The sequence below is a fragment of the Musa acuminata genome, chromosome BXJ2-3, assembly GCF_036884655.1.
Source record: "Musa acuminata AAA Group cultivar baxijiao chromosome BXJ2-3, Cavendish_Baxijiao_AAA, whole genome shotgun sequence".
Classification (NCBI taxonomy): domain Eukaryota; kingdom Viridiplantae; phylum Streptophyta; class Magnoliopsida; order Zingiberales; family Musaceae; genus Musa; species Musa acuminata.
Window position 1 is genome coordinate 36,238,163 of NC_088340.1, and position 16,886 is coordinate 36,255,048.

The 16,886-nt window shown below is 36.7% G+C and overlaps 2 protein-coding genes across 2 annotated transcripts; both read right to left on the bottom strand.

Moving 5' to 3' along the window:
- Positions 1–927: 927 nt before the first annotated feature.
- On the bottom strand, positions 928–4,877 carry LOC135607954 (uncharacterized). The gene is made up of 6 exons (XM_065100271.1): positions 4,719–4,877; positions 4,534–4,576; positions 4,352–4,435; positions 4,041–4,230; positions 2,636–2,903; positions 928–1,359 (listed from the first exon to the last, which is right to left on the bottom strand). The coding sequence occupies exons 1-6, from the start codon at positions 4,782–4,784 to the stop codon at positions 1,144–1,146; spliced, it is 867 nt and encodes a 288-aa protein (XP_064956343.1). The 5' UTR covers positions 4,785–4,877; the 3' UTR covers positions 928–1,143.
- Positions 4,878–5,819: 942 nt separating this feature from the next.
- On the bottom strand, positions 5,820–10,968 carry LOC135607955 (potassium channel AKT1-like). The gene is made up of 11 exons (XM_065100272.1): positions 10,410–10,968; positions 9,459–9,824; positions 9,233–9,290; positions 8,832–9,149; positions 8,488–8,733; positions 8,299–8,397; positions 8,098–8,130; positions 7,822–8,007; positions 7,484–7,681; positions 7,314–7,389; positions 5,820–6,822 (listed from the first exon to the last, which is right to left on the bottom strand). The coding sequence occupies exons 1-11, from the start codon at positions 10,607–10,609 to the stop codon at positions 5,954–5,956; spliced, it is 2,649 nt and encodes an 882-aa protein (XP_064956344.1). The 5' UTR covers positions 10,610–10,968; the 3' UTR covers positions 5,820–5,953.
- Between the last annotated feature and the right edge of the window lie 5,918 nt (positions 10,969–16,886).

Sequence of the window (16,886 nt, forward strand, 5' to 3'; positions counted from 1 at the left end):
AAACCCTCCAAATTTTTTATCATTAACTTTTGAATACTAGATATGCTTTTGTACACACATCCTGAATTTACATTAAGTCCCTCCCAAATCCATCATCTTTCGATATCAAAATAACCTAAGATTGGTTTTAAATTTTTGTCACTTGGTATAGTACAAATGAGCGTACTATTCCTATCTTGACAAAAAAACCCAGCGAGCACGCCAAGTTGGACGTGCGTGAATCTTACGTTGATGATAGAGAGGCGCATGAAGTTGTACCTATATGACGCGAACAGCGGGGATAGACGATGACAAGCATCCACTTAGCGATGCTGGCGGCAATGCCGGGAGTTGGCTCCCGATGAAGCATCAGGAGCGCTCGTTCATAGTCCTCGTCGTCCTCGTTATCACCATCTCCTGTCAACGACTACTCCCACACAACTAGAATATTCGCAGCAGTCAATTCTTATCGCACCGTCTCAAAACAATTTCCTTTACCCTGTACCGTCTCAAAACATTGCGGAGATCTCCTCCGATGGCGTAGTGCTAATATTGCTTTCGTGATATCTGATCGAGCATTGTTCATAACGCTCTTCTCTTGGCTTGATTGTCAATTTGACTTTATGAAACAAAATGTAGCTTCCATTTTCATGAATAGCTTGCTCCGTTCACTGTCTTCTTGTGCCCAACTAGGTAACATTATATTTAATTTCGATCAATATTTATCTTTATTTATATCAAAAACTGATTCATATTGATATGCATCTGTCTTGTACTTACCCAACATCTAATTTGTATGCATACACGTCCAACTTTCAATTTCATTTATATACCAAACAAAAAAAAGACCAAAGGATAAAAGAAAGCTTCCATCCTCTGAAAACTTTTAGTGCCTTCTCCCAAGAAGAATACAGTTGTAACAAGTCGCACTGAAACGCATGCAAGACATCTAACAAAACAATTGAGCATTATAATGGTGGTGAGGATATGACATATAGACACCGACAAATCAATCATGCAACTCGGTATAATGTTGTAAAAGGAATGCAACTCGGTACAGAATAACACTGTTACTGGACTAGAAGATCAAAGACTAATGTTGGATTTGCGAAGCTAGCTTGTATCCGAGATGAATTTTTACATGAATGAAAGGTAAAGAGGGCCTTAATTTGCTCCTACGGTTACGGTGAAAAAGTAGAGCTTCAAAACCACAGCAAGAGCCAACTGCAACAGAAATATTCCGGCGACGATTAGAAACCATCTCTCTCCAGCAGATTTGATGTGCGCATGAAGATTCATGGCAACAAAAGCCGCGGACATGAATCCAGCACCACCTACAATCACCCATCTGAATATCTCCACAGGTACAATAGACAGGCACTGTAAAATTATAAGGAGGATCAGTGTCTTGTATAAATTTGGAAATTCAATCTTTACTATTGGAAGGTACTAATGTAAAATAGAGTCCAAATATTGATATCAGGATCGACAAAAATATATGGTAAGTATGATACAATCAACCATGTTTCCATACATACAAACCCTTGCTTTCAAATCTTGGCAACATGCTATGAGCTTGTTTTCAGCCATTGACAACATGTTGTGGGTTTACACAACTGACCAAGCTTTCCATAACATTTCACTGTGCATTTATATGGTTATCTCTTTTACTATATTTCCCATCTAATACAAGATCATCTGGGGAAAAATATTAGACCAATTCAACCCAGCTTATGTATATTACACAAACAATGCCTGTCACCAGAAATTGACAATCGAGGATCAAAATGAAAGGAATTTCCTATTTTGATCAAATATTTGGTAACTTTACCTTCAAAATATTATCAAAAACCATATTTTAGACTTATTTTGTGCAATAATTCTTCTGTTTTGACCATACAATGGCTAAATTCGAACACAAAACCTATAAAAAATGTTAATCTTGCAATAAAAGAAGGAAAAAGGTGGCCCCATCCTTCTTCTAAACCACAAAGCCATATGAGGTTAAATGAAATCTACGAATTACAGGCAGCATGTGCCATCCTCATTTATGAAAAATGAGCAGTGAAAACATCTAAAGAGGAAAAAATAGTGCCAACTTTTTAATCAAAATGAATTGCAATATATATTATTATATGAACCTAGTTATGGCATGATTTGCAAATTTTACCACTAGCTCAGTCAGCAAGTGTAAGACCACTAACATCAACCATTATGGATAAGCACATGACTTTTTGAAGTTCAAAATACGGCACAATGGAATTAATCCACATGTCATAAACCATCAAGATGATGATAACTTCATGAACCAAGGGATTATTCCTTATAGCTTAGAGGAAACTATGACCAGCAATAAAGATGGCATCCATCTTTGCATGGCAGGAGGCAAGGTAACTTTTGGCAAAATAGAAGGTTTTTCTGAAACCAAAATGACCATTCAACATGCAACTGTTTTAAATGTATGCAAAGTGCTATTTTAAAAATTAAATTACATACTGTAATCTTAGTCAATTAATGCAAAGTAAGAACTTAGCAATCTACAGTGTTTCATTGTAATACTTGCAGCTACAAATAACCAAATCACTTTAATGAAAGATAACAACCAAGTAGGAGAATGTAAACAAAATATAAAATAAACACAACTAATATAGCTTACCGAGGCAGGAATGAATATAAACAGAGAGTATCCATACAGACACCAAAGTTGAACAAGGCCAGATGGTACTGAGAAGTACTTGAGAATAACGTATAAACCAAGAGGAACAAAGATAACATAACCATAAAATAAACCGGCAGACCAATTGACCAAATTAATGTCATAGTCCCACTCTTTCTTTTCCAATTTGTGTGCTACATAAGTAACGAAAGTGCCAATGGCAGCTGCTACAAAAATCAAAGTTGTGCATATCCAGAAAGGTCCATACCTGCCAGAGTTATGAAAAAAATTATTTTATATATATAATAAACAATTACAAACATACAATATGGGCACCAGCTCTCATATAAATGCATAAGTTCATATGTTTGACAGAAAAGAGGAACTAAGCTAGTCTCATGAGGATAGCATTTCTGACAGGTTTGACGTCCATGATCAATGGTTTTCCTGCTGTATCAGGAAAGATGGAGCACAAACAACGCATCTACATCACTTAACAAATAACTTAAACATATAAGGAATTACTGGTCATTTAGGATGCAAAAGGAAACACGGCAAAAGAAGAGAGAGAATCCAGGATGGAGCACAAGGAATACAACTGCATCACTTAACAAATAACTTCAAACATAAAAGGAAATATCAGTCAGTGGCAACATATTTTCAGAATAGTTATTTAGGATGCAAAAGGAAAACCACAAAAGAAGCAAAAAAAATCCAGGAGTGCGTTTACATTGCACATAGATTTGCACCAACATGTTCTTTCAAATTCAAGAAAAAAAAAATCAAATTTTCAGGCTGTGCATCACAAATAGTAGCTAATTTTGGTCCAAAGCAGCCTCAACATGGGATTAATAGCAAGCAAGTAATAGATAGGACTTCAATTAGTGCCCAAAGTACCTGGTGAATAATTGTGATGTCCAATACATTCAAACCTGATTTGACTCACTGATGTATTGTTTGGTTCGAACTAATTTCAGTCATAATCTTAGTGCATATAATTAGATCACGTTCTTGGCTACCTTCCCCAGCAAACCATATTCGGTTGTATATCAGCATTCGATGATTTTACTGATTTACTTCATGTCATTCCATCTAAATTATGATCTTTCCCAATTTAGCTGATAATCAGTTGCATGAATTTCTCAATTGTAAGCTTAATTCCTAGAAATAACTAAACACAAACAACCTAAAAAGATCGAATTAAATTGTCTGTTCTGACCATTAATTCATTAGTTGATTGAACGCAGATCGCCTAGAGTAGAACGGCCTTGGATTTAGTTATCGGTCTACATGGGAAATGAATGCATATTCGATATATCACCTGGTCTACACAAAAGAAAGAACGGTGTCGAATGAAGTGGAGGAGAACGTAACAGCACTAAGATGGGTTGGGTGGGGAACATACAGGTCGGGGTTGTCTGCCGTCTTCTCAGTGAAGTTTCCTCTGAAAGGGAAGAGGGAGTCTCTGATCCTTTCCAAAACGTCGGAAGTATCGACATCAAAGTAGGGTTTGTAAGCGCCCACCGTGAGCGATTGCATCCACCCGGTCGGCTGAGACTCGCTGGAGCCACCTGAAGCCGGCTTCGAGAAGGTGTCTAAACGATGCCGTCATCGTAAATTCATGCCAGATCAGATCAAAGGTGAATTGATGATAAGGATTAAACCGACGCAATCCATTGATTTACGGGGACGGATGGATCGGAAGAAAGAGAGTACCGTCGGCATCGGAAAGAGGGCGGAAGACGACGGAGATCTTGCCCTGGGTCTCCGAAGAAGGCGGAAAGGTTTGGAGATTGGATTCTGCAACGCCAGCAGAAAAACAATGAGACCTCACATTCCAACACGAAGCAGATGTCTCGACAGGAAGGAAACCGGGCAACTCAAGCCCCAATTCTTACCTGTGAATCTGACGGTGGCGATGCGATCGGGGCCGGAGTTGGCCTGAAAACGAAAAATTAAAGCAAAAAATACGAACAATCAAATCAACGAAGAGGGATGGAGGGTGGAATGGCGAGGTGAGATCGATCGATCTGTATGTATCGGAAAAGCCAAAGCTAGCAGAGCACGAGGGAAGATGGCGTACAGGAGCAGCAGCAGGAACGGAGCCGGCAACCTTCTGGTTGTCAATGGAGGTATAACCGGACATCATCTTCTCCCCTTCCTCTCGACTTCCCTACCCTTCGAATTATTCTGCGCTGGTCTTTCCCTTATCAAGACGCACCTCCCTCGGACCTGACTTTAACTAAATCCGCGAGATTGCGATGCGTCTCTTTTATACTATCAGAGCCTGAACGAGTCATTTAGACTTTCAGGTTGAGTCGGAGCTCCGACTCTCAAAAGATGGCAATGGGATGGGACACGTGGATTTTACTCCAAATATCCTCGCTGCACCACTCAATATATATATATATATATATATATATATATATATATATATATATATATATATATATATATATATATATATATATATATATATATATATATCAGTAACTACTAACGTTGTAATTATTTTCATCCCAAATCATCTTCTCTCCATGCAATTATTTACTTTTTATTCAAAATGCTTCGGCTGCAAATTGGGTGTTTCATCCGATCAATATGCTCCACTTGTTCACCAAAAAGCAAAGGAAGCAACATTCAATAATTTTAGTATTCCACTTCAATTCTGTAGTTATAATTTTGAATTTTTATATATCATCATTAAATATTTTGATCTTCACTTCTCATTTTTCTAAATTTAATTTACTAATATATCTAATTCAATTAATCAAAATATTTTTTGTAAAAATAAATATAAAATACCAAATATTTGGAAGAGATACATGTGAACCTTCAAAATTTGTGAAAGCAATTTCTATCATCTCCCTCTCTTTCTTTTTTTTCTTTAAATAATATGTGTTCATAATCTTAAATCATTGAACATCAGAGACATTATCTCAACCTATCATTCTATGATACCCTATGATCAGAAAATTGCTCTAGTCGACCTCCAACTTTAGCACCTAATATCTTAGGACTTATTTAGGACTAAGATATTGACCTATTTAGGACTTCAAGAAACATGATCCAAACATGGTTTACTAAGGAAGGCGGACTACAGGAAAGTTGACTCGCTGGGCTAAGTGCCACTCGAGATGACTAGCCATGTTGATTACCAGTTGCCATTTTCAAGATTTCTACACATTGGAATATTATTTTATTCATGTGATTTCATGATGATACATTCCAACATGAGACCCATTCCAGAGTTGCTGATACCTATGACTAATGATTACCAGTGAGTCGTAATGTAAATCCCACCTTTCTTCTGCTGCCTTATCCCATCCAAGCATCACTCGCTAGAACAAGGTGGTCACCGTCCCTGATCAATTTTACATCATCCACCTCTGCTCCATCTTTTGTGAGGATTCTAGTGGGCAAGAAGTCAAATTTCTTAGAACCAATGTCAAGAAGCTCCGGCAATGAATCTGGCATCAAGACAAGTTTGCCAGTAGTGTTTCCTTTCTCGGGACAGCTAATTGTTACACGGAGTAGGGGTATACCGTGACAACTACTACCATTGAACATCCCGGTGGACTTCAGCAGGCCAACAGATGTGAGCAATCGACTATGAATCTGCCTGTTGACATGAGCAGCTGATATGATTCCAAACAGCGAGTTATGGAAGCTCGTCTTCCGCAACCGATCACTCCTCTCCCAAGACAAGTCTGGCCTATCCTCGTTGGAAGAGAGTCGAATTGCAGGCTCACTACTGTATCTTCCAACGGAGTGGGAGGCAGGTGTTGACGCAGGTACAGAACTGGTGGCAAAGTCCTTCTTTGCTTCAAACAGACGTTTTATTTCTTCATGGCCCTGCTGATCGGCTAGTTTCCTGGGAGTCCAACCATTGCAATCTGGGGTGTCTATGTTAGCTCCTCGTTCGAGTAAGAACTCGACCAGTTGGACATTGCCTTCACAGACAGCAACATGGAGAGCCGTAGTCTTGTCTTTCTTGGGCACCGTCACATCTCCCCCATAACGGATGATGTCCTTGAGTAGCTCTAAACTGTTCTGCTCGGCAGCTGTGCAAGCAAATGACCCCATGTCTCCAGATGAGAGAGCAGCACCATTTTTTATCAACAATTTGACAACATCCTCATGCTTCCCAACCATAGCCTGCCACAAGGGAACACTTCCTTCGGAATCTGTACAATTCAGATGTTTATCCACATCAGTTATATCTACAATCATCTTCCTCAATATATATAGTCATTTTACTGGTGTATAATTAGATACTACACAAGCAAAATAATCCATCCGGGTTTCTTGTTTGGTTTATACAACAAGGGTTGGATAGTAGAGTCTGCTATGTTTTCCTTGGTCACATCCCTAATAAAATGATCAGATACCCTGGGATTCCCCAAGAAAAGTACAAAAGAGAAGGAATCACAAAACTTTATTAGGTTTATGAACAACAAACATATTTCAAAAAATGAAAGGAGACAATTGACTATTCAGAGAGAAAGCATAACCAAACGGTAATTAACAAGAAATAGTTAACAATACCTTTTTTGCTGGCATGTTTTGCTGGAGAAGTATCAAGAAATTTCTAGATAATTAACAATACCTTCTTTGCTGGCATGATATAGTTAGTGCTAATGTTAGTGCTGGTAACTAAATATTCAGTCGTCTATACCTGTGCTGTTGGGATCTGCCCCATATTCCAGCAAGAGACAAACACAATGCTCATTTCCCTTCGATGCTGCTATATGCTATTTATCATACACAGAAAGAAAAGTCAATTTCAGTGTTAACTTCAGGAGAAAATGAATATTCTGTGAATGCCAGAGCACATAAATTCCAGACCAGTGCTGTGTGCCCGTTACTGTCTGATTCATTTGGGTCTAAACCGCGTCTCAGGAGCTGATGCAACAGTAGATCATCGTCTCTAATAACAGCAAAACTCAGAGTAAGAGGCAAATCCAGTCGGCCATGAGTCAGCATTTTCTCTATTTCTCTTGATACACCTTCCATCACAGGATCACCGTTCTGATCTTTCAGATACTGTACCAAATAAAAAATGCATGAGATCAGAGTATATGAAAGTCATGTGTGGTAGAAACAAAATACAAATATCCACTTCTTGTAAGAGAGAGGAGAGCAATAAAGTCTCAAAGTTGCTTAGCAAAGTATGGTGTAACAACCTGAAGCAGATTACTAACTATTTTTGTGCCTTCTCCAACATTTGACTGAACAATACTAAGGAATGTAGTACGATTTAGCCGTAACAGCTGGCACAATGATCTGGTTCGTGCTGTGAATAGTTGGGGTCTGTAACAAAGGACTCCTATCTCCCCAACAAGGTCACCTGACTTTGCCAACTGAACAATCTGCAATCATATAAATTTCACAGAAACCTCATCAGCTTGTTAAGATAGAACTTCAGCCTGTCTGTCGATTGCCAAATCAACTCAATTTACCTGTTCTGTTCCACTACTGTGATCTATTAGATCCTGCAATGATTCAGAGAATCAGCAACAGGACATGAAAGTTAATTCAATAGAAATACAGAAAATACTAAAGAGTTAAGGTCAACTGGATACCCTAACATGCATCCTAATAAGGAAGATATGACTGCTTAGAAAGTCACAATTACACCTTAATCAGATAATGAACATTACCATATATCCAGTGATTAGTACATAAAAGTCTGTAGGTGCTTCATTTTGCAAGATCACATCTTCTCTAGGTGGAAAGTATTCGGCTTTCATTTCTGAGACCTTCAAAGTTGACGCACAAGGTGAGAGTATTGTATAGGTAGTAACAAACTGGGAGCACCCAAGCAAATTAAAGCAGTATATATGTATTACCAGCTGGAAAAGCAAATCATTGTTAACCCCTCGAAACAAGTAGACATTAGAAACGAGAGAGTAAAACAAGTAGTGGGAAATGCTGGAACGAATGGCTTTAGGAAGGGCATCAAGAGTTTCTTGCTGCTGAAGCCCTTCAGAGTCTGTCCTGAATTTCAAACTGAGATGTGAGATCATCTGGTCTTGCAGCCGAACCGGAAGGCGGTTTCTTTGTGCAAAACCTGTGGCAGCTTGAATTGTATCCCTCTGAGTTTCATGAGGACATCCATGAAAAGAAACAAAATGAGCCATTAACTACATAGGCCAACTTATTGCTTAAGAACAAATTGAATAGATAATCTTACATATTTTCTTGTTCTGCTAGTTCCATGCACGACCAAATTAGTCATATTTCCGATCAAATATGCTGTCAACCCAAGGTTAAAGAGCATGTAAACAATGTCGAAAACCATCTCCCTTGTATTTTCAGCATGCAAGTCTCCATAACCGACAGTAGTCAGTGTGGTGATTGACCAGTACATTGATGTCACATAACGGATCCACAAGCTTTTCTCATTGAAATCCGGAATAGAGGCCCCAATCCATGTTCTGCTAGGATCAGGATACCTCGCAGCAATGAAATAATAGAAGCATCCAGCACAATGAACAGCAAAAAGGGTGACCTAGGAGATCAGAGCAGAAAAGAAAGTCCTTTTAGAAACACATCAGAAGACTACAAGCAGCACCTATCTACTGATATACTCACACAGATAAGCTTCGCACATCGAACCCAAAAGTAGTTGAAGTTCCTATCTTTCTCTAATCTGTAACTCAGAAGAAAGAAGATGGATATAATTTATGTCGTTGAGATGATGTCAAAGTAATTTGTCATGCAACTAAACATATAAACCACATCACCATGCATCTTGGAGGATCAAAAATTTTGTATGAACAATAACCAAACAAACATGAATCAGATCCCGATCATATACCTAGCAAAGAGTGAGCTGACTCTTCGGAGCCTCCAGAGCCGAAGCATGTTGAAAAATCCATAAGATCGGAGATTCTTAGGCAGAATTTTTCGAGCGATTTCTGAAGGGATAGTGGAAGCAACATCCAGAATAAACCAGGTGGACAAGTATCTCCAAGCTATTTGTTTCCGACTGTCTATAAGCAGGTAAGTCGTTCTGTCCAGGTAGGCCACGAAGAAGGTCAAAACAATATCGATGGCAAAGAATACATTGACGATGTTATCTATCAGTGCGAGCACTCCTCTTGACTTAACAAGAAACCCGAACTCAAATGGAGATACCCAAGCGGTATAAACGACCAGAATGACAAGAGACGTCTCCCATGACCTGCACCAAACAATTCTGATCTCAGAAAACTGTTCCAAACTGGAATCTCTGCCATCTCCATACAATTCAGATGGTACAATTGTTAAGTAGTTCTTTAGCATCAAGATTCATCAATAGAAATTGCTTGGAAATTATCAGTAAGTAGTGATCAATTTGAGTAAAAATCAATGAAGAACTCCCTAATTTGATTGGAAGCTCAAACTAAAGATGAAGCAAGTGACACGAAATGAAAACCATATGGACCGAGGACGCAGTAAGAAAAAACAACAATCAACCTAAGGGAAAAAAAAAAAAAGGAAAAAGAAAGTAAAAATCCAAAAAATTCCACTCGATTTGTGTCTTGTTCTTGTAGAATCAATTAATAAACATGCAGGTAAATCGAAAATTGGAAAGTCTAAAACCAGAGATTGACGAACACAAGAAAGGACCCGGAAGCATTTATGTTGCTACATCGCATTCTTTCCCATGTCTACAAGAACAAAGGAACAGGGACCGCTGATCGATGAACCGACTGCAATAAGTTACAGAAGGAAAAAAAAATAGGGAGGCGGAAGGAGAAGGGAAGTAGTAGTACAAGCGGAGTACCTGTATCTGCGGTCGTAAGGGGAGACAATGAAACTCGGGAGATTGACCCGGCGATTACTCCTGGCGCCGAGGGACGGAAGGATCCCGCTCGACAGGCTGTAATGGCTGCCGTCCCTCGACAGCTCCCTCTCCGCCTCGTGGCCGCACATCATCGCCAGCGGCATGATATGGAACACCCCCGTCTTCCACTTCTCCGCCATTATTGCGGTATCCTCTCTCTCCAGTGTTCGTCCTCATTCCATGGCTTCCGCGTGACTTGTATATATGGAGGCAGGTGTGCTCCGGAGGAGGAGAGGAAGGTAAAAGAGAGAGAGGGAAAGAAAGGGCAACATGGATAGAATCACTGCCTCGATCACGAGGTCCATTAGTGCAAAGGCTGTATTCTCGCCCAAACAACCGCCATGGTGTTGCTGCGAAGAAGATAAAACCTAGGAAAGATTACTCGAGGAATTCTATGCGCTCTGCTATACTATTCTACGTCTGCGATGGTTCGGCTTCGTGGTGCGAAGACGGAACGACCCTTCTCGGTTCGTTCGAAGTCCAGAAGATGACGGTGCCGCGTCGGGTCCTCTTTCTTTGGTCAGATCACGATTACGGTCGGGGGAAAGGGTGGCTGCCTCGACAGCAGTACAAACGAACAGTATGTCAGGGTTGGTAAATGTTTCGGATGTTCAAAATGCTTATGTATATGAGATATCGGATTTCATCTATGATCTAAGAGTCCAAAAAATTAGAGTTTTATCTTTCTGTAAATAACTTTTGTATTTTAAATTTTTGATGATAAAAGAGTGATCTTAAGATTTTCCTCCCAAGAGGAGGATGAGGAGGGAGAAGAGGTTAGAAAATTAATAGCAAGAAGTCTTTAAGTTAGATTTTGATTCTTCGAGATGAAAATTAATTTGAATTCAAAGAAGACTCTTTCCTTGAGTCTGTGGTGTCGTCGAGGTCATTATGCATTCGGACTTGTTCGAAAATGTCCTTTTCTCATGTTCAAGTTAGTAATCAATTTGAATTATTTATCGATGAATAAAAAGCATGTTATAGTAATCAATTTGAATGATGGATAAAAATTTGAATGATTCATCCATGGATAAAAAAGTTGAAACGTATCTTAAAAGTTTTTTTATAAATCATTACCTTAATAGTGTGCACTAGCCACGAAGAATATGGTGTGCTACTCAAGTTTAAATGCTATCATTGCCACACTGAATTCAAAGTGGCATTAATCAGATGACAATGAGTTAATGGTTGGTTACTTGAGGTTTCATCGAGATGCCGATCACTTGACATCGTTAGTACCAAAGTATTAATTATGTACTGTCGTCGAAGTATCTATTATATCTGATATCGAATTAATCACATCATTATTTATGATACTGAACATGTAATAGAAGACTATTTATATAAAAAGAAAATAAGATCAATTCAATCTCAACGACTATATTTAAATATAACATGAATATCTCTTGAGTCAAATTTAAATTTTAAATTACCTTTTAACATATTCTCTTAATTTACATATGTTTCGGTCTGAAAATTACATAAATGCTTTAGTTTTTAATGGCTTCGTGAACATAAATGTAAGTTACTTATCATTCACCTCGACCATCTCACTTTTTTATTTGATGTATAAAAAATATAATTTTATTTAAATTTGTTTTTTTCTGACATAATTGATTGGATACTATGATGTCGGTTAAAGTTGAAGAATTATCATAAAAAAAATTTGATGCACATTATAACTTCTAATGATGACAACAAAGATTACGAAATTATTTTAGAGAAAATATAAGTCTATTAACACTTTTGTTTGAAACTCTATTATTTACATACACTAAATAATATACATATTTGATGAACATAAAAATGAACTATAGATTATTTTGTATATTATAAAAAAATTAAAAAAATGACATTTATTAGGTTTTGTCTATAATTACACATTGATTCAAATAATTAAGGATGGATTTTTTCTAGGAGGTATTCCTTTTTTATATTTCCCAAGAGGCACTTCTCATCCTTTGATAATTTCTTGTTCACCTTTGACATGAAGCAATAAAAGCTCTTCCTTTTAATGGATTGAGCAAATTGAATTCCTCAGTTACAATATTAATGAATAGATCTATAGTATTTCAAAAATACTATGAATTCATTCAAAAATATTATAATTTGCAAGCTATAGTCTCTCCTTTTATTTTTTTATTATTCCTAAACTGATAATGATACATATTTGAGTTCTTATTTTTTTTTAATAACCTCATTTCTATTGGGTTTTGAGTACATTTGCTTCAGTTATAATATTTTGATAAAAAAATAAAAAAATACTACAAGTCTATTTAAAATCATTATAACTACCATAAAAGTCTCACTATTTGATTTTTTTTTCTAAAATAATATGCATAATTATTGGAATCCTTTTTTTGTATATAAATCAGTTTTTAATGGGGTTTGAATTAATTTGTCTTAATTATATTATTTTGATGGAGATGTCAAAAATTCTCTAAGTATATTCAAAAAAATATAATTAACAACATAAGGGATTCGACTCATTCTCTATAGAACCGTTCATAAGAATATATATTTATGTATATATATATATATATAAAGAAAGAAAGAAAAAAAAAGGATAGGGGCCTTATTGTCTCTCCATGGAGTGTTTTGGGAAGATAAGTGAAACATGAAGGCTACTAGAAAAAAAGTAAAAAAAAAGATATTGTTTTCTGAGAATTAGACAAATAATTAAAGAAAAAGTGATGCAGGAATGAAACCCAATGGGTGAGTGAATGAAATAGTTCCCATTTCCGGGGGGAGTGTATGCAGGTAGAGTTGATGGATTGAGACTAATCGAACAGCACAAACAAGTCAAAGTCACGTCCATGCAGTTCACGGATCATCTGTTGCATCATCGTCACTCTTACCAATCGTGTACCGGAAGACCGAGCACGGTGGCAGAATAATGGTCACACCACATAATGTACGGGATGGGGGTGGTTGTGGTGTCACGTGCGTCGGAGGGTGGACGAACGAGTCGTTAGCTGCGCGTGGATCGCTTGATTACCATAGGACAGGGGATAGGGGTGATTGGGTGGATTGCGTGGGTTCAGTTGGTCGGCGGCGGAGATTCCGATAGAGCGGCCATAAATGGATTGCGATGGACGAGACATGGCAGCTGACATCGTCATCGGTTGGGGCAATCAGCGGAGGATTCCAACACCAATTGTACGCGGACACGTGGCTGTACAATATATATTTTTTTCATCCCTAAAATAAATTCGAATGCGGACTGTCAAAATTTCTACTAGATAATATTTAAGAAATACTTTTGATAAATGAGTACAATATATATATATATATATATATATATATATATATAATCGTATCTGTTAAATTAAATATATCAATATTCGCCTCCCTAATCTAAATAAGATTATTATTCTATTGATTTTATTATAATTAAAAATTTAATTTAAAATAATAAAAATTAAAATTAATAATTATGTATCCATCGGATTCTTATAAATCGATTTAAATTTTAATCCATCTATCTAGTTCTTATTTTCAAATAATTATAACAATATATTCCATTGATTGTAGTACTTAAGATGATGTTGTGCCCTAAAACATTAGTCATATAATATTTCATTCAATTTGACCTCTGTTTTAGATTTTTAAAAAAAGTCAACCCTCTGAAAAATCACAATTGATGTCTGCTTCGGTCGAGTTTGAGAGAGAGAGAGAGAGAGAGAGAGAGAGAGGCGATGTTATTGGAAAGTGATGGGACCAACTTGAGTTCAACGTGAATCACGTTCCTTGGCCTCAATAACGAGGGCGGTGAAGTAGGTATCAAAAGGCAAGTGCGAATCTCATGCTCGGTATCCATAGGAAGATTCCGACACATTTCTTACGTTTTTATATGTTGGATTTGGTCCACCTTGAAACCCTCAAATTACGTCGAATGCTTTTATATTTTTAATTATTTCAAGTTGGATTCGAGTCCAAAACCTTTTGTTGATCATAATTCAGAAATCCATATTGCTAATAAAGCAATTTAATATTTTTTATTATGTTAGTTCGGATGATCTCGACATATTAATAATTTTGATATATATTTTTTAGCTTGAATTTGCTTTGCTGAGTGAATAAGAGCATGTAAGGTTTTTTTTTTTCTATTTATTTGCAGATCACATAAAATTTTATCATAATATCTTTTTATTTAAGCAAGGATGTCTAAAGACCCTTAACATTATTTTTTTAATATCTAAATCGATCCGTTGTGATTCGATCTAAAGGTGTAAGAATATCTAAAATGATAATTGAGATGATCCCTAGATGACTCCAAGGTGGAGGCACCGATCTCCAAGGGTACTATTTGTACTAAAATTAATATCTTTTTTTTTTCGATTCGTTTCGTTCGATGCTGAAATTAATAATTAAGGTTTTTTTTTTATTTTAGAAGAAAACCCCCAACAAAGTGTCAAGAGTTAGCTTCCGATCGAGAAAAAGACAACATATGACAATTGACATTTTGTTTATACGAATGATAAGAGAGACAATCTGGAATATTATCCATGAGGGTAGATAAATCGAGAATAATTTAGATTTTTTTTTATAATGATTAGATATCTGATAATTGATCGTTAATATATTTTCTATTAAAATATAAATTTATTAGGCAATATCGTTGACTAATGATTTCTTGCTACTAAAGATAAGATTGTGATCATAACATCTACCGCAATGTGCTTGACGCGTTCACCTTCGGTAGCTGCTGCTCTTATCTCGTCGCTCTGTTACGTGGTTGCTCTCAATTGCCACAACCATTTCTCCTCGCCACATTTCCCAGCATCAATCATCACGGATCTGTATAAAGTAAATCGATTAGATTCGTCAAATCTTAGATTCGTCTCCATAATTTATCTCATCCTCGATTGTTAGTTCTATCAGCCGTAAAATTACAAGGACAATTATCGTCTTGTCTTTTACGGTGCTTGTGAATCCGGCGGTCCGATCTCGATCTAAATCACAAAGACGATCTAACCTGATCCATATCAAATTATGCTTAGAAAAGTAAATTACGAGTTATCTTAATCGATGGAGAGATTTTTTAGGAGGATTAGATTCTTATGTCTAATACGGGTAAATCTTAGCGATTAGAAAGAAACGAGAAAAAGGAGAGTCGATATAGATGAAGAAATATTTCGAGTTCAATATAGGCAAATTGTTCGAGGTAAAATCTTACTGAGTAGAAAGAAAAAAATATATATAATCATCTTTTTGTGAGTATATTTTATGTTAGAAATTTGGTAAAACAAAATCTGAATAATTCGAATGATGTTTTTACACTTAAGGTTTAAAATATATTATATACATGAAATATTGGTCTAATAATAATATATCAAATTTATTTATTAAAGATTAAGGGTTTGAAATCTATTACTTATTTTTTTAATTAAAAATAAAGATGTTACATAACTTTATAGGAATTTAGATTTGAATCCGTCTTCATCATTTTAACTTAAATAGTTTATGCTAAGATTTGGACGAAAATATTCACCCTTTTCCATCACAGAACAAAATGGATCTAGTTTCTTCACCCGCTACTCAAACTTGGGTCTGTTTGGTAATTCGCATGGTGTCATGATCCGGGCTTGATGGGCTAACTGGCCTATCAACTTCGTTTGGTCTAAACCATTGACCAAAATGGTTAAGCTGAAGTTGACAATCACTCCCACTCAAAGGCTTAACGTCCTCGTCAAGCTTCATTTGGTTAACTGGCCTATCAACTTCATTTGGTCTAAACCATCGATCAAAATGCTTAAGCTGAAGTTGATAATAGTACACTCATCAGACCCTTATAAGTCAATCTTAATCCTACCCACTTTCAATATGGAACTAATCAAGGATGTTACACATGATGTTTGACCAAATACAGATCAAACACATAATTGCATGATGGCTTCGACTCCATCGTAAAAGTCGTACATAAATAATCTATCACGAGATAGACTAGCAGAGATTCTCCCCACCACATTTTAATAGGAAAAATAATGCAGCATTTGGTTTGAACACAGTGGAAGAAGAATCACCATGAAATATTCCACAACGTTAGTCGGCCTTCGACAAGTAGCACCAATAGATCCCACTCACCTTTTGGTCTGTCAAAGAAACAGGAGAGAAGGAATAAAGTGGAGGGGTACTTTTTCCTCATTGTCTGCAGGTTTGTAATCATTTTAAACTGGTCAAATAAACGCAGTGGGTTGATTTCTGCATTCAATGGATCACCACCCCCACCACCATCATTGTTTCTTGAATTTTCTTTTTGAGGCACCTTTGTTGCCACCGGAGTACATACACTATTTCAATTTGGGGATGTATTATGATGAACCGTAAAAATTGATCATCAATTATTAGTATTAAAATTGATTATCGATCCATCGAGGTCCGTTTTTTTAAATATAACGCATCTTAAAAACTAGA